Source organism: Phaethon aethereus (genome assembly GCF_964289735.1).
Source record: "Phaethon aethereus genome assembly, chromosome: 3".
NCBI classification, from domain to species: domain Eukaryota; kingdom Metazoa; phylum Chordata; class Aves; order Phaethontiformes; family Phaethontidae; genus Phaethon; species Phaethon aethereus.
Genome location: NC_138576.1, coordinates 85,865,501 through 85,884,079, shown reverse-complemented (window position 1 = coordinate 85,884,079; position 18,579 = coordinate 85,865,501). Strand labels below are relative to the sequence as shown.

The window sequence follows — 18,579 nt, the reverse complement described above, 5'->3', positions numbered from 1 at the left end:
CTTTAAGCAGAATCAGTTGCCATTGTTTCTTAAAATTCATACCAAATCATAACCCATTGAAATTAAGCAAGCTCTGAAATCATCGTGGTCCATCAATCCATTCTTCCTCTATTGACCCAAACAACACAAGGAATACAGAAGGGAAGGTTTGAAGAATCCAAGGTAATTTCCAGAGAGATGATGAGTTTAGAACATTGGCATATTGGATCCAGTGTATGAACAGCATTCATTGATATTGCCCAAGCAGGTCACCAGAATCATCATCAGTTTTAAAGGAAGAAGTAACTAACATATTACACATAGGAAACAGATATTTTCACCACAAAAAGTAACATCAGGAAAGGTCAGGGGAGAGATAAGGGAGAAAAGGAGGTGAATGAGACAAGAAAACAGAACACAACCAGAGAAGACAAAGAGAAGGGTAAGGAGAAAAGTTTGTTACTAAACTAGTCAAACTCAGGGATGCTCAAGCTGCCTCCCTTATATGAAATGTCTCTGAAAGGTTCTGCATGGGGTGCTGTAGTGACAAAAAGTATAGTTAAAAACAGTCCGACTATTTCAAATACTCCACTCCATGGCTAAGGTAGGTACACCATGAGAGCTGTCTGCTGACATATGGGAAATAAGTACAGGGATTCTCCCCTGAATGCCGGCTATCAAGACCTGGCCTACAGCAGAGCGATGCACATACAGGCTTAAAGGATGAGACTTGCAAGACTTAGAAGGAGGTCAGTGGAAGACCTTATATAAAAGGAGGTTGCTCATGTTCCAGGCAATAACATTATCTGTGGCATTACTGACTCAAAGCTGAGTAAACATTAAATGGCATGATAGTAAGAAGGTAACTGTTTCCTCTGTGTTGTGATATAATGTAGCAGTTTGGACATTGTGTCATCCTAAATCAGGAGAAAGCAGTAAAGAGCTTGTATTGAGTCTGAGGAAAGGAAAATTGGCAAAAGACTGAGTGCAAGAAGCATAGGAGCTCCCCATAGCTATCTAGCAGAGTCCAAATAAAACCTCTCAAACCAAGTAAAAGAAACAACCCGAAAAATATCTGGAAAATACCTAGAAAAATATGGCTCCAAGTGATGCTGACAGTCCATCTAATCCAGCTGCACTCCCAGAGGCAAGATCTTTTCAAAGCATTATTACCAATACATTGGCATTTAAACCCACAATCTCTTTGGCTATTATTATATTGGCCTGTCTGCAAACAGAACAATATCAGTTTCCTCTACCTGCAGGTCATTTCCAACCTGTCCTAGACTGATGAGGCAGGCTTTAAATTCATCAGAGTGTAGATTGTCAGATTCATCCTAGCATCCCATCACAGGCCATGCATTTGGGAAGGTAAAGGGAAAGAAAGAAAAATCACAATCAGGTTAGTGGGTTAGTAAAGAACGCTCTGCTCTTGTATTAATAACTGTGTTTTTACAGAAGTTCATGGAAACATAATGTCAACATATTGCAATGAGTTACCTAAAAAGTCTACAATTTTTGTGGTTTCATGTTGTAGGTTTTTTCTTAGTGGAAGAGGGTCCTTACTTCAAATACAGAGTTAAAACTGTGCTTCCTCTACAGGTGCTTTTTTAACATTTTTGCTGATGAGGCAGTTTTTATTCCACTGAATTGCCATTTGCTTCCTTCATTTTCTGTTGTCATACAGTGTATGTGAGATGCAGTAAAATGATGACTGGACCTGGGCAAAGCATTTTTTCCCCACTCAATTGCTGTTGCTTCACTCTTGATCTGATAACATTACTTAACAACTGGATATGCATATCTTAAAAGAGAGTAGAAGTACAAAAAAATTATTTCTTGTCTAGATCCAAAATAAATTTATAGCTGACATAACTGATTTTCAGTTATCTGTCATCTTTAATAACCTATACGGTGAGCTTTTGCTTTGAAAACTGACTTTAAAAAAGCCCCATTGAATTCCAGATTAAATGGCTCCTAATAACACCACATCAAACTGGATCATTGTTTTGAACCAGTACTTCTTCCCTTTTGGATGTCAAGAATTTCACACTATCTTCTTAAAATCAGATTGGCTCGTCTTTTTCTTTCTGTTCATACAAAATGTGTCCTATCAGAGTTGTACTTCAGATTGAGTTAACATGAATACAATTACAGAGATGTTATAAGATAAAAAATTATTACCTTTATTGATTTTACAGACTGACAGTTTGGAGAAGATTCAGGGTTTTCTGAATATTACATATTTGCCTGCTAGATGAATAATTTGTTTTTTAAAACCTCTATATAGTTATGCATAACTAAAATTATAGGAGTTTTAACAAATGCACTGGGTTTATTTAATAAACTAATGGGATAAAGTGGTGTTTTGCTAAGTTCATAATGCCATGAATTTTTGACGTATCATGCCGTTATTATATTGACTGCCTCTGCATTAACCTCCACCAGCTCCATAAAGGGAAGATGAGAAAAATAACAGTGGCAAGTCATTGACGAGACATAAAGCAAAGCTGTATATCTGGAGCAGCATTTAGTTAAAAGCCATAATCACAAGGAAGTTTTTTTCCTTTACTATTTCCATTTTATAAGATAATTCTTGCTATAAAGCATTCAAAATGTTTTATTTTATCACTCCAAAATGATAATCTAGGCTGGCTTGAATCTCTTAAAAGCCATCCTGGAGACAGGCTATGGCAGGTTACACCAGGAGTGAAGTCAGCTCATTTTACCGTATTTCTAAAGCCAAAGATATGACTGTGTGACTGCAAATAAAATTATATAAAAATGGGAGCTAAGAGCCAAATCCTGTCCCTTGTCCTCCTCTACCACGTGTCCTTCACTACTTGACTACACCAGAGAGGTGGGTGGTCAGTATGTGCCTGAGCTCCCTAACCAGGCACGCATGGCAGCAGTAGTTGTACAACAGGTAGTAGAGGGCAGATGGGAATGAGAGAGGCCAGCACATCTACCAAGAAACCATTTTCTTTAGGAGTGGAGCGCAATGGTTGTGCTGGAGCTCACAACCGTCATCTGGTTAAGTGGGACGCCCCAGTGAGGGCCCAAGTAGTTGTTTCACAGGCTACAGCAGGTTCTCACATTCTCATAGTGATTTTTTTTAATCTGCATCATATATGGCCTATAAAGGCATCTTTGCCGTTGCAGTGTATCAGAGTTTCATGGCATACAATGCTAATTTGCAATTAATGTATAGCTCAAACCCATACAAGGGCTTTCTCATTGAGAAATGGTTCTTTGTGTTTATTTTTATTGTTTGCAGACCAATGTTAAGCATTGAAATTAGTTTTTTAAAGCATATAAATAACTTTGCCTTGTTCATCTTTTCCTGCCAGTACAAAGTAAAACACTGAAAGCCCCCTCCATGTTTCGTTATTAGTCCCCAGAAATCTTTTTCTTCCCCTTTGTGATTTATATATGGCTTTATAAAACAAGTGAGCTTCTGAGACAAAGTAATCCATTCTTAAATATGTCCTTCAGTTTCCTGAATGCTAATTGACCTGCATAAGCCTGATCATGTGGTTCCTTTAATAGGGAGCTGTTCTTTTTATGTTAGTAAAATATAGGGTGGCATGATGCTATTGTTCTGCGTGCAGAGCTCCTACTTAAAATCTGTAGTTTGCACAAAAATCAATAGTAGAATATGTTAACAGCCATTAGGATATTACATGCAGAGCAGCTGCAGATATTTTATCACATACTTCGCACTCTTATTTAGAATTTACTAAATATACTGAATCTGAAAAAGGAATCCGTGCATAAAAAGACTTCAAAACCAGTGACTGACAACATATCTGTGTTGGCGTCCCGATTTGTCTGCATACCATAATTCAGCTATGCACCATTTCAAACGCTTCTAAACTGCTTCTGTGATTCAGACATTGTGTCCCGCTTTCTCTTTTCTTCCTCTATGCAGTCACATTAAGGAAGGACACATTCCATTGTTGCTAAAGATTTATATTTATACCTACAACTAGACTGGGCCTTCAGGCACAGCCTCCAGAAAGGAGTAGTGGGTAAGTAGCAGCATCTTCTGGAACTTCTCTGGGGTACCAGCGTGTGTACATGCCTGGGGGGCTGCCACCTTGCCCCAGGGGAGACAGCCTATTTATCACTTGCCTTTAACAAGGATGACTCGTAACGCTTTCTGTGCTAGCACACCTCTGCTGGTGGGTGCACTGAAGGAAACACAACTCTTCCTGCCCTTGTAATTTTTATATGCACGGTGCCCACAGTGCAGTTTGAGAATCAGGGGCATGTACACACATACAGAGAAATACCCCTTGTAAAATACAGGATAGTTTTCTTTTGAATATTCAAGATGTAGAAGCCATTTAAAACAATTCACCCAATAATTTAGCTCTTTTTCAAAGGACTAACAACTGCAGAATTAAGCCCCATAATGGGTTATGAACTGTAAGATTTTTATTTTATATATATTCTTCCTGGGGAGGAAGATAGGGGTTCCTTTCTCAGATTTATAAGCTAAGGAAGTTGTTTCTAGAAGTGCTTTATAAAAAGTTGTTAGGTTTATGTGTACCAAAGTACATTCTTTAAAATGGGGAAGGGTGCTACTCTGCATGTTAGTACTCTGCTGACATCCTCAACACACACTAAGAGACAAATATTAAGATATGTCTTAAACTGGAGAAATGCCACAGAAGTCAGAGCTATAGCATGCATAAATGATTCAGTTGTCCCTACGTATTTAAAGCCTACTCGTCAGGGACAGTATTAATTTTGGGGATTTTTCTGGCTATTCATCACTGTGAATAGCAGTGCAATTCTTTCAGTGTATTTTTTAAACTATGTCAGGCATTCAGAAATGATGCTAAGCACAACAAAATTATTACATATGCTGCTAATTCTGCCTAACATGGAGAAGCCAGTATTTTTCATGTTAGTGCTTACGTTTGGATGATCCAGTTTCATCTTCATTTCTATTTAAGATAATCAAGACCATAAAAGAATCCATTACTGCCTTCTCTATCTAAATTCCAAGTTTAGAGTCTTCATTATTTTGTATACCCTGAAGTAGCTGTGAAGCACCCTGGGTTTCCTTTATTCACTAACACTAAATATTTGAGTGTGCAAGGACATAGGAAGGATATAAAAATGAAAAACAAGCCTGCCTCTCTCAAACATGTTTGTTCAATGTCTCCTTCTAGCCTGTGTAAATTGAGTTGCATTTGCCCATTAAATTACCATGTAATTCAATCGGGATAAGCTTCTCTTTTATCAGTGTTTCTACTATTTGTCCCCTTGCAGAAAGCCTGGCTTGATGGCTGAGTGGTTGTAGATCTTACCTTCTTCCTTTCTTTAACTTGCATTATGCTACTAAGAACAGAATGGTTGCACTGTGTCAGTGCAAAAGTCCTCCTAGACCAATTTCCCATGGCTGATGCTAAGGGAAGGAGTATACTAAAGGGGGCATATGCAAAATGGTCCTTCCCTTAATGTGATCCTTCCAGGGCTCTTTTTTAAGGCCTTTGGATTATATCTGTCATGGGGGAAAGGAAGGTCTGCAGCTAAACTTGCAGTCCAGGCCCAGGTTGTTGAGGCCATAGAAAGTCATGCTTCTGACCCAGCTGCTCAGGCTTCCTGCAACAGAAGCAAGCGCAGAAGGGACACCGCCTGAAGCCATGACTCTTTATAGCCTGAAGAAAGGAGACAGCCAGGGATAGGCAAGGATCTAGGAGCTGGGAAGCAGTTCTGTTGCGCACATTATTGTCATAGCCCATCTCCAACCTGCCTGCAGCTGTGTGACGCAAGTGCCCTCTTCCAGGCCACACAACCTTTCCTAAGCCCTTGCTCTGTTGTATCCTTTGGCATCTCACTGTCTTACAGTATCTGCAAAGCCTAAAGATCCATAACAACAGGGCTGGTTGGTGTAGGATTTAGCTTCTCCCTTCAAGACCTGAGGCACCAAGAGATGCCCTTAATACCTCCTCAGCCACTGAACCAGCCTTGCCACGAGTGTGGCAGAGAACTCATCTACTAACTACAAAGACACAGGGAGGCTAGAAATGGCCATCTAGTGTAAGCTATGCTAGGATTCAGTCACCTTGCTTCCTTATCTTTAGGGAGCTGTCAAATCTTTGTGCAAAGTCCCTGGTTTCCCTCAAAAGGATCTCTCAAATACTGGCGTGTAATTTATCCAGGCCTGGTACTCTGCCTGCTTTTAATAGCTCTAATTGCTCAGTTATCTGCTCCAGTGCATTGGGAAAGCCATTTAGTATGCTTCTCCTTCCACCATAAATTTCCAGGAAATTTATCTCTGCTTCTGTGATGTTATCTTCTGCTTCCTTAGAAGATGTAAAAAGGAATTATGCTGCACTAGAACCACATTAAGATTTTCCATAAAATTTGTTACTGGTTCCTGTGTAGCTAACCTTTCCTATGCTTGTGTGTTTCTTCAGAAAGTGGAGGTTTGGCAATTTTGCTTTTCTTTCTAGCCAGTTAAGTATATTCTAAAGAATATTTAACAAATATGACCACCACCATCCAGTGCATATCAAGTATAAGTCCAGGTATGGGTAACCATTTTGAGTATAGCTGGACAAACAGGATGTCAGTGAAAAGAAACTGGCATTTTGCTATAGCCTGAAATGATTTGAAGGAGCCGACTCACATGGTAAGAGAGTGTAAGTCAGGGGTTAAGTACTGCCTGCTAACTACAGGAATCTGTACTGGGAAAAAGACAACAGCCTGGTGCTGCATTATGGTAATATTTTTTCAGTATTTGAAATGTGAACTTGGTTTTGAAGGTGGGTCCATGGGAGCACAGAGCCATCAGAGCTAACTCGAGTACAGATTGTGCTCCAACTGCGAATGTCACATCCCTGTCTGTTAATAGCTATCTTTTTAACCCTCTATCCATGAACACTGCATAACTCACAGAAGGAGCGAGTTAAGTTTCTTCACAGTAGTGTTTTCATTCCTACTTTTTCATTCATCCATGATTAAATAACTGAAAAAAACAGCCTCTTATTTCCCACATACAGCCAGAAAAATAAAGTATTTTCTTTGACAGCTATCAGTGCCCCAACTATATTCCCTACAAATCTATTTCTAGGGGGATAAGTTGTAATTCAAAGAAAAAAAACCCCTGTAATCCATATTACAGCTAAATTTAATGAGATGGAAGCCACTGGCAAGTACGTAGAACACGCTGCACTGCCTTAAAACAAACGGGCACGTTATTTTCCAAAACACACAGGTTTATCCAGTTCTGCCTGTTTTTGAACAAATACTGAAACATATTAGCAGGACTATAATTTTGCATTACATTCAAAGAGTAAAAATTAATCTTTAATGCATCTGTACAATGCTATGATTTCATAAGGCTGTAAATTCTTTTTAATGTATCTTTTTTGCTGTTTTAAAAAAAGCCCATTGCTACTGTATTTGCAGTTTTTTAAAAGGCTTACATTTGGAATGAAAAGACACTTGCTTTTGGCAACAATAAATATTGCTAGTTGAGAAAAAGCAGGAGTACTGTACCCTGTCAAAATGATTGAATGATGCTCTGAAGTCATTCATTTGTTCCTGGGTGATACCCTTGGCATCTCTTGTGAGGATCTGAGTCTCAACCTCATTGATAGTTCGAGCAATGGTGGTAAGTAGGAGCTCCCACCCAACACGGATGTGCTATGAGAGAGAAAATACTGATTTATTGAAGAATCAATTATACTCTTCTAAGAGTATAAAAAGTACAGTAAGCAAAAAATCAGCTCTAAATATTTATGTGATACCTTTTTCATTCCACTAACACTATATCACGACCAAGGATCACTAAAAATAAAACGGGCTCCAGAAAAATATGGAACTGGTTTCTAAATGGGTACTGCATTACAAGTAAAAATAAGTGAAAATAAAACAAGTCTTATGAGATTATCAGAAAGTCTACCAAATTCCCTCCTCTGTTGCAGTGTCTTCAGATCAGGGAAGGTACTTATATGGCAGAAGAGGGCAGAACAAACTAACAGGTACAACAAGGAGTAAATGGTTACCTCCATAGTATAGTTGGTGTGCTTGTTGTCAAACACCAGGGCTTCTTGTATAAGCTGATGATCTCCTTCCAGTTTGTCAATGTTGTGTTTATAATTAATGATATTGTGCTCATATTGCTTCAGCTGATTCATCTGGTCCTCCAAAGGCCCTGTCATTTCAATAGAGCTGCGGGCAATTTCCTGACAAAAGAAAAAAAGACACACCCCACACCCCACAAAATTTAAGCCTCGGATTTGCTAATTTGACCAGTGTTCACATAAATACGTAGTATTTTCATACCAAGAAGCAACAGCAATAAAACCTTCATACAGGGGGGACAGAAATTTTACTGTAGAAAACATATTTCAAAAGAAATGTGGCACATTTATTTCTGGAATTAGTATTGAGATCCCAGTGATCCTGGTGTCTTTCCTTTACAGAAAGCAGAAGCTAAATAGTAATTTTTTAGTGACTGATTTTTCAAAGCTACATCTCCTGGTCACCATCAAGATACCACTTGTACAAGCTTCCACAGTTTTAAAAATCACCTTAACTAAATACTTCAGGATCAAACCGCTGGTGAACTATCATGGAGATTGACATTGTTGTGTATATAAAGCAGAGATTAAAAATTATAAACCACTTTGTCAGCTTCTGCATGAGGGTCTGACACTCACCTCCATCTTGGTCTGGATCCATGGCCCAATGACATTGGCCTGAGCAGCAAACTGGCGACGCAGGCGCTCATTGGCATGCTGGCGGGCTAGTTCCTCCTGCAAGGATTGATCCCTCTGGGGCACCAGCTGCTTCACCTGTTACAGTGGGAAAGCACTAAGTGGGAGTAGGTACAATTGAATAGTTTAAAAACAGATGAAACAAGTAAGTTTACAGTTACTAATTTTTATTACTGGTCTGAAGGCTGTATAAGAAGGACAAGACAGAAATATGATCACTATTTTATTTACCAATTCTGTTGCTAACATAAGAAATTGTTAACATGGTCTTGGGCAGCCTGATCAGAGACACTGATACGGAGAAGAAATTTTCACTTCTGGCTGGATTCAAGTTCAAGACAATTACTTAACTTCAACTGCTGTTAGAGCAGTTACTTTGTTTTTCTTTTGAAACAAGGTGATTTTTCAATCTCTAAGTAACTGTTCTAAGTATAGTTGGTGCAACACATTTTATTTGAGTACAGCCACTATGATAGGATAACATGAGGTACATTCTGTCCATCATGTATGTCTGAAGGTCTCTAATACACTGCAAATGCTTTTTTTTGGCTTAACCTTCCGGTTCGCCCTGCGGGATTTAGGCCTTCTTGCTTGGTTTTTATAACCCATTGAGGGTGTGTTCTTGTCTAAGTTCATGTATTTGGTAAATTCATACATTCTACACAATCATTTACCTTCAGCATATTATCTGTCTTGGTTGCTAACGAAATAAAGTTTGTGTGATTGCTCTAGGAACCTCTCTTTAATCCCTCCCCAGTAACTGCCAATTTCAATCTAATTGGACAGAACATTTAATGCCAAAGATGCTAATTTTTTACAACACTTGTGAAAAGCAACATCTGGGCAGAAAAGGCACATGAACTACTGTTTATACCGAGAGAAAGAATACAGTCTTTTTCTGTTCTCTTGATGGCACCCCCTGGCCCATCTGCTGGCCAGCCACCAGCTCTGCACTAGCCCCAACACATCTTCTCTTGCCCCACCAAAAAGCACATAGGCAATATTGAGTGATGGGAGCAAGGAATATTGCGAAGCGAGCCTAGCAAACATAACGGAGAGCATAAGATACTGCAGAAAGTTCATTCTGGCATCTGATGATCTAGAATAATTTACAGATTTATTGTAAAGTTCTATGAATATTCACAGTATTCCTAAACTAGAATACTATGTTACAATGTCCTTGATGTATTTAGCATACGTTACCTTTTCCCACTTGCTACGAATCTCTTCCACAGTAACAGTGCTGTAAGGATTGCTTGCGCTTATTCTCATGCTGTAACTCTGAATAACTTTTTCAACTTCATTCTGGATTGACAGTATGGCCTGTCTTTCACCATCTGCCTCTGGCAAAGTAGCTTTAAATTGATCATGTGCAGAGATTAAACTCTAAAATCAGAAACAGAGAGAGAAAGCATGAAAACTTTAACGTTTCTTCCAACATCTGGAAGACTTGCTGTAAATAAGCACAGCTCCTCTCTCAGCATCTCAAACACCCTGTCTACATATATCTGTAGATACAGGAAATAATACATGTAGATACATTCATGAAACAGCCCTCATTGACTTTATCAGGATCATCGCTTCTTCCGTGATCTCTGGAATATGCTTTCATACCAGTGAAGAACCCTATTTATAATAGAGCAGGCATTGGCTATCACAAAGAAAATGTCCAGACAGATACATGTTTTTTTTCTTTACACGTGTTCTACTCTCCAAGAAGAAAAAGCTTCCTTTCTTGTTTTCCCTATGACTATAAGCCAAAAAACAGACAATCGTTTACCTGAATTTCCTCTATGCTATGAACAATAAACATGTCCTGTAGGTCTTCCATAGCACCTTCCATCCAGTTGTTGAAAGGAGCAGCTCTTTTGGCAAACTCCAGGTGAAGCTGATCAATTGTTTCGAGCAATTTCTCTGTTCTCTGTACAGGTTGGAAAAGGTACATTCCTCTGTTACTAGGGCAAGACCTAACTCCACACACATACCCCCATGCACAAAGTCATGCCTCATCTTTTCAGAAGCAATTGATTGTATTGTTGACTGATTTCACAACCTGCTTTAAGTATTCTCACTTAAGGCAACAGGACTAATTGCAGAAAAGATACTCTCATACCCAACATGTTAAAAGGGGTGTACGCCTTAGAAGGACAACTGGTGAAATTAAAATATCAGTAGTGAAAAAGTAAGTCTTTTTCTTATTGTGATCTACCTGCAAATCAATTAAAATCTGCTAATATTGCTTTAGTAATTTCTTGTAAGTGTAAAAAGGAGGAGTTAGACATCTGTTTTCCACCTTGGCATACATGCGTGTGACTTCCTCTTTTCTTAAAGAACAGAGGTTTGGAAAGTATCTCAGTGCTTTGGAATACTCACTACCAAAAAATTAACCTCGTGCTGCTCATTATCCTGTACCTCACCCGATTATGCTTAGACAGGTATGAAAAGGTAAGCGCCTAATGGCTTTTGTTTTCCTTGCTGGACATCAAATTCCCAGAGCAGTGCTATAAATCGCATGCCATTTGTTGCTGCTTTAGAACTGTCCTTGGCAGCTAAGTACTGTCAAGTCTGCTCTGAGAAATTCAATCTGTTTACAAATGAAACCACACCAAAATGAAATGGAAAAGTGAGGAAAGGGTTTACTGCTGCTTGGATGTCAAAGTGGATGCTCAATTGCACTGTTTCCAGATCTGAAACAAATGGTTCATTCCCTGCTCCCTGCCTCAGCTAAGCTGCTGATCACTGTTACCTCCAGTGCCTCTCTCCTTTTCTGAGTAAGTGTTCCCAGGCTGTCCCATTGGTCACATATCTTTTGGCATCTATCATTGACACTTGCAGCATCATGGTAGTCCAGTTCACTAAGAAAGAGAGAAGACAAAAATGTGTGTGACTTTCTGAAAGACAGACGCAGTTGCATTGTCCACACTCTTCCACTGGCCCTCAGTAATTCTTCCCCTCTTTTTTGCAATATTTCTCCTCCAGGTAAGCAAGTGTTGCAGTATAGATATGTGTGATCTAGACATTCAGCATTTCAAGAAGCAGCAGCACAGCACAGGAACAGGATCAACCTCCTCTGTTGTGAGAAAAACAAGTATCCATCTGTGACCTCCGGGTATTAAAGACAATTAAGGGATCTAACCATTTTTGTCTCGGCTACTCCTGTGGCACACGCAATTTGATCTCCTGAAGACCAGAATGCTTCAGTCTGGGGCTTTATCAAGTTTCTGAAGATTGGTACAGTTTTAAATTAATTGGCCTGAAATACATGTTTTATTTTAAATAATCCAATGATCCTTTCCAGCCTCATATGCTCTGAAATTATTTAACTGAGAAACAAACCTCAGGCTGCATTTAAAGCATAATCTCTCTCTCTCACAGGCCTGACCATACTAACAGGGCCTGCCCAGATCTAGGGTACAAAGAAAAAATTTCATCTTCCTCTCCAGGAACTCCTCATAGAGCTACACCCTAGAACTGGCTGGTTCAGCAAACAGGGATCTCCAGACCCACGTATGTCACCAGCATCAATCAGTGCACTCGCAAAGGATGCAGCAGTTAGCATTGCTTTTTCACCTGCTTCATAGGCTTAGATTATCCTGACAAAAGCAATTTCCTATTCTGCCTAAGACTGGAATAACTTTTTAAGGCTCTGTCCTGAGATTCTGCACTGAGTTTGCCTCAAATTGAATTTTTGATCTCAGTGGCAGATAATCCCTTTGGTTCTGCTGCAGCCATCATGACCATAATAAAATACATATGTTTGGCACTTTGGAAGCTCACTTTCATTGGTGTATCATCATCCACTGAATTTAGCTCTTGGCTGCTCCTTGAGGACACTTTGCCCAGTACGTTGCAGAGACTGTGATTATGTGACAGCATGGTAATATGAAGCTAAGATTTACTTTAAGGCTAGAACAAGACATTAAATACAGATAGAATTTGTTCCCTTCTTTTGAGCATTCTTCTCTAGGCAACTGGCAAGAGGAATGTACAGATCACTCTGCCAGTAACTTCAAGAATCCCAGAGGACAAAATGAGAACAGAGGTAGTTTTCCTCTGTGAAGCTACACAGTTGGCCAGGGGCAATGTTCATGCTTTCTCCTCTAAGTTCAGTCAGAGCAATCTGGTTCAGGGCAAAGTTGAGAAGTATGTGAACCATTCTGTTTAAAAGAGGCTTCAGATGTGCTGCAATCAGTTGACTGTTGAAAGTGAAGATTGGTGAAACAAGTAAAAATAAAATGGCATAGAAATTTTAAAAAATAACAAAACCAACTCAAAATTGTGGAAGTAGAACTCTTACATATAAGAAGAAAGATGCCAGCAAGTCATACTATACAAGTGCTCCTTAACTCGAAAACTTGCTTCCTCCGTTGGAGCAAGCCTTTTTCTTAGCCTTCAAGGGACGCAGCAAAAGCCATCTATCTGTTAAGAAATTCTAGGCCAGAAGCATGGAGTTTTGGATGAAACAGGCTGAGATATATTTTGCTGCTGTGAGTTTTTGGCTGGAAGTTGGGTTTTTTCATTATAACATATTGAGATTATTCGATGATGTTTCTGTGTGAGCTATGAGGTCACTAAGTGGAAGGGATGTGAAGATTTGTATTCTGGTCTCTTTTCACATACCAAATCTAATATATCAGAATATGGACAGGGTATTTTGCCAGATACTCCAGGTCACATCCCTGAGAGCACTGCAAATTTTATTTTTGCTTCAATGGATCACTTATCTCCTTTTGTTGATTAGTATAAGGGCAGGTGTCCTTCTGTGAAAGTGAGGGACTGATTGTAACCAGCTCTGGTCAAAGTCCTGGAAGGTAACGTGCAACGTTCCTCTACCAGCTCTGCCAGGGAGGTTCAGTCACTCCCCATGAAGTTCTCTGCTATGCTATTTCTTCCAGGGATATGTGCTGTGGACAAATAGGTAGGAGAATAATATTATCAAAACAGCTTTTAAAAAGGGCATCCATGGGTCAAAAATCATAAGTTAGGTTACCAAGCAGCATTAAGCAGTGTACCTCCACTGCCTTTCTGGGCCTGCTGCAGTTTACTTCAAATAAGTGTATTATATGTGTCAAAGAACATTTTTCTGCTCAAAGCAGGAGCCAAGGAAGAAATAACAACTCATAGGAGATTGTTTACTTGGAAATAAAACACAGGTTTACATTCCTCATCCTATTAATTTTTGTCTCTCTCTCAACACTGAAGCTGTGAAGAGACTAGATTTCACATTTTGTAAAAAGAAGTTTTGCTTATCATGCATACAAAAAGTACTGCTGCACATGTGTTACAGAGCTTCTAAGAGAACAGTCATTTCTACTCATTCGGTTATTTGAAATCTATAGCCTTTGGAATTTAAAAAAATCATTAAGCTATTCCTATTGATCTTACAAGTAATTCAATTTTATCTGTAAAGAATTAAAAATTCATTCAAATTTTGTCCTGATCCAGGGAAGCACTTAAGTATGAGCTCACTTTAGGAACAGTGATAGTGTCACAAAAATAAACTGCTGAGCAACATGCTTTAGCACCGCTTCAGAACCTGGCTCATGTTAATCATGCACGTAAGCACAATTTGAGCCCAGGTTCCCAGAAGCAAAAAGACTCTCCAAATCAGTGTTACAAATAGTGCTCTTCGTGGCTGAAAATAAGTTGCTATACTAGAAGTGATGGATATACAAGAAACTATATTCCAAAAATTTTATCTTGATTGAAAACATTGAAATGACCGTACTAGATCATAAATGAATATAGTATTTCATAGTACAGCTCACTCAAGTTCTATTTAGCATTTGCTATGTCATAACTGGCAAATCCCTTTTTAGAAATGCCTGACTTTTTCCAGCTTTGTATACAGTTCTATCCAAGCCTTGTCATGCCTCATTGCCAAGGAATATCTAAGTCTGTTGAGGCTGGAACACAACAATCTTATAGAAGCATCGTGGCTGGAATCACCTGCTTACATACACACACGAATCCACACGAACAGCCCCAACCAACAAGCTTGTAGCAACTTTAACCTTAAGCACAGAGTGGACTGAGCTGCTGCAGCAGAAAATACCGGAACAGATAGGAAACTGTAACTGGTAGAGTTCAAGGTCACACAGCAATTGCTCTCCTTTGAAACAGCAATGTTAGGCAGCCAAGAGACTGACCAAAACAAAACATGGAGGTGTACTGACTTGGAATTTAGACACAGATGATGATGATGATTCCTGTAAGGGCCTGATCCAGTGACCAAAAAAACCCAAGAAAAATACTCACATTGACTTCAATAGGCTTTGTATCTGGTGCCAATGCACATTTCTTAGCATTCAGACACCAGTCAATCCTTCTTTATAAATATGAATGGAGAAAGAAATTAGCATTTTCCTCCATAATTTCGTTGTGTGAGGAATTATGTATAAATAATTAAACACAATATTTAAATACAAGCTGCCCATTTGCTTGCAGCTAATAATAAATCTTGACCATTATGATCTTTCATTCAGTATTCTCCAAGGGCATTAAGCCTAACTGAGCTACTGGATCTCAGTGAAAAATCAGGCACTGATAGCCCCATTGTATGGAGAAGCAGAGAAGTCAAAGTAGAGCATCTCTAAAAGCAATAGGTTTTCAGCACCTTTGCACTCCAGGCCACAAATAACTTGTTTAACTTCACACAGCAAATTACTGAAACAACTGAGAAGAGACAATCCTAAAATAGACAGGATACAACGTTCACTTGGCCTCACCAGAGGTAAAGGACACAGGGTTCAAAACGCTGGTAAGTAGATGCTGTGCTATGTATACTACATTCCCAAAGTTTCTCATCACTTGTAAAGCTGAAGCTGAATTAACAATGATTAGGTGTTTCTGAAACTTGCTTCAGTATGAAGAGGAACAAATAACTCCACAACAGAGACCAAGGTATGCCAAAAGGTCTTTCATAAGCTCACATACTCAGTGAAATCTCCATTCTCTGTGTTTTTCAGACTACTTTCACACTAACTAAAAACCAATACTTACTTTGCCCACCGTGCTTTACTTTTCCTCCTTTAAACAATCTTGAAAAATAGGATTTTTCTTCTAAATCCATTTGAATTATACAGTTACTCTAAGTGCTGCTGCTGTCAGGTGTGAACTACATTTTTAGACAACTCTCTGATTTTTAAATTGTTAATGAATGTGGAGCTGTTTATGAGTCACAGTCCTTCACAAATAAAAAAGAGGGCATGTTTTTAACACTTGATTATTGAGTAGTAACTGTTTTGCCTATTCAAGAAGGTAAGAAACTGAAACTTGGAGAGCTGAAGCCGAGGGCAGGATCTGAGAATTTTCATCTTGGCTCCTGTTTTGACCACTACCGCACATTTATTCCTGTTGGCTTTACAGACTTATACTGCGGGTGAGCAATGAATTTATGTGCCAAATTGCTAAGATCGGGAGTAGCGCCACTGATTTACAGTACAAAACCTCTGCAATTAGCTGCATAAGATTATAAAATCAAATGTGCTTAGTTTGGTGTACACACCAAGATGACTTTACCAGAATAGGGACTTCAGTATGTAACACTACAGTCCTGTCAATGTGGGCAGAGCTTTGCTGACAAAACTGTGCTTCACACAAGTGAATTAACAACCTTCCCACAAACAAAAGCAAGCTCCACCAATAAAGACAGAGTTTCCAACATAACTGTATCAACACTCAGGACTTCTGCTGCCACAAGGGTGTCAGTCAGGGGCCTTGACTTTTCACATCCCTGACCTATGTAGCTTATGTCAACAATACAGATGTAGCCAAAATGCGTTGTAGAATTGTTCTCAGCTTTGGTTGGGTTTTCTCTGGGCATAGTATACTGAGTGAGCAAGTGTTCCTGTGGCTAAGTTGAAGGAACTGTGAGTGAAAACTACTGCTCTCCTACAGGAGAGCTTGTGTGCTTGATTGCTTGTGTGACCTTGAGCAAGTTGTTTAGTTTCTGTATGCCCCACTGCCCATTCTGTAAAATGGAGACAATGGCACTTCCAAATATAACACGAAGAGATTGTGAAAATAAGTATACTAGAGACAATTAAATCTTCAGAAAAGTCAGTGTATTACCCACTACTATAGACATAATTTAGGAATGTGAAGCCTTTTGAAAGGACCAATATACTTGTGGGAAAATATTTTAAAGTGAAGATGCTTGATGTGTAATTTGTGTAAGTGAAACTATTTTCTAAGTTAAACAACTCATAGTCAGTACCTCTCAGCAGACCATATGAACTGAGAAATAAACACATCCAGGATTCCCACCAAAACACAATGGATTCATCAGGAGAGTCAAAAGATTACTGTTAAGTCAATTTTAAAATATTTGTTTTCAAATAATTTTGGCCAGTTGAATATCTATATTTGGTTGAGGGTAAGGGGGTGATGAGGGAAAGGTCTCAGTGACCAGCTCAGATAATGTACTTATGAAGCTATCTCTGGAATTCTTACGTTGGTACCTATGACACTATCAAGTTCATTGGAAAGAGTTTATCGCAAAGTTAAATGTCAGCAGCTGCAAGTCTTTAAATGGAACATACTTCAGCTCCTGGGCAATGGCAGCGATCTGTTCCACCCTGTCCTGGTGAGCAGCCAAATCGCTCTCAAAAGCTTCATGTTTCCTTAACATGGCGCGGACTTCTGTCAGAGAAGCAGATTCATAATCCTTCTGAAGTAAGATCTGCTCTTTGCCTGAAAGAGGAAATTAAATTATTAGTAATTTTTTATTTATTGGCTAGAACAATTGTGAATTTAGTCAACTTTTTAAACTGAGGCATGGTGAAAATGAGGTGAAGTCCCACCACCACTGAAATCAGTAGCAAATTGTCGCACAACAGTGTTAATTAGAAATATATACTTTTAAAGATGTTTCACTAATTCTTTGACTTTTGCATAGGCTGTTTATACTGGTCTAAAATAGGAAGTATTAAATTGTTCGAGAAACTGGCATTAAAATTGTATATTGGCAAAAACTGGGTCTCTAAACTATTGTGATAAGTCTTTTGTAGAGCAGACATAGCAAAGCAGAAATCACACTGCTATGCGCAGCTTCACTCTTACTAATGAGCTGTTATTCTTTTTCATATTCTGCCTTCAATTCATTATTCATTTCAGCACTTCCAAAAAAAAAAAAATTGAGATGTGTGGCTTCCTTTTGTATCAAACACTGAATTTTAAGTAGAAAATGTTATTTACAAAAGGCTAGAGATGCAAAGAGGACATCAGAAACTGAAATATTACTCTTCAGTAGCTCCTGTGTTGGACAACTGAATCTATACAGACAGTCCCTACAACTGCAGCATGACACATGGCATTACACAGCTCCCTGAATTCTAGAGCCAGAAGGGGCTATTGTTTCATTTGCTATGTACCAGCTTATGTGAAGTTTTCCCTGCATAACAGCCATAACATGTCACCATGAGTAGTTTATGCTCAAAAAATAGGCTCTCAGGGCTGATAAACACTGTAGTTTCCCTTCTAGTGTCTGCTTGGCAGCCATTTACAGCCTTGTATGCTTCCAGCAACTGTGTTATGGGATGGACTCTGGTTTACTTTCACAGTGTGAAAAGATTCTAGCTGGAAATGTTAAAAATGTTAAAAGCCATCTCTGCTCACCATATGCCCACTGTTCATGAGTGGAAGCCTTCTGCCTGAATTTCTCAGCCAAGTGTTCAAGTCTTTCCAGTCTTCGTATTTCATTCAGCAGCCACTCTTCATAGCCTTTCTCAGCTTGTTCAAGTCTCTGCCAAGCGCCGGCAATATCCTATGAAGACAATACATGGGAAAGGGGGATGAAGCTATAATCTTTTATCAAAATTCGCAGATTTCCAATTCATTCACAATTTTGCTCCAAAAA

The 18,579-nt window shown here is 39.0% G+C and overlaps 1 protein-coding gene across 3 annotated transcripts in view; it reads right to left on the bottom strand.

Annotated features, from left to right (window-relative positions):
* ACTN2 (actinin alpha 2) overlaps nucleotides 1-18,579 on the bottom strand; it is a gene marked incomplete at both ends in the record, with an annotated part of 65,965 nt that overhangs the window by 2,436 nt on the left and 44,950 nt on the right. For 2 of the 3 annotated variants that reach the window (XM_081997899.1, XM_081997900.1), the window contains 9 exons: nucleotides 43-108; nucleotides 7,498-7,644; nucleotides 8,007-8,186; nucleotides 8,664-8,798; nucleotides 9,924-10,106; nucleotides 10,501-10,641; nucleotides 11,467-11,575; nucleotides 17,264-17,414; nucleotides 18,339-18,486. In XM_081997899.1, the coding sequence (XP_081854025.1) occupies nucleotides 43-108; nucleotides 7,498-7,644; nucleotides 8,007-8,186; nucleotides 8,664-8,798; nucleotides 9,924-10,106; nucleotides 10,501-10,641; nucleotides 11,467-11,575; nucleotides 17,264-17,414; nucleotides 18,339-18,486 (1,260 nt within the window). Of the gene's footprint in view, nucleotides 1-42; nucleotides 109-1,238; nucleotides 1,317-7,497; nucleotides 7,645-8,006; nucleotides 8,187-8,663; nucleotides 8,799-9,923; nucleotides 10,107-10,500; nucleotides 10,642-11,466; nucleotides 11,576-17,263; nucleotides 17,415-18,338; nucleotides 18,487-18,579 lie in introns of all 3 variants that reach the window. The other variant, XM_081997898.1, reaches the window with a different exon arrangement.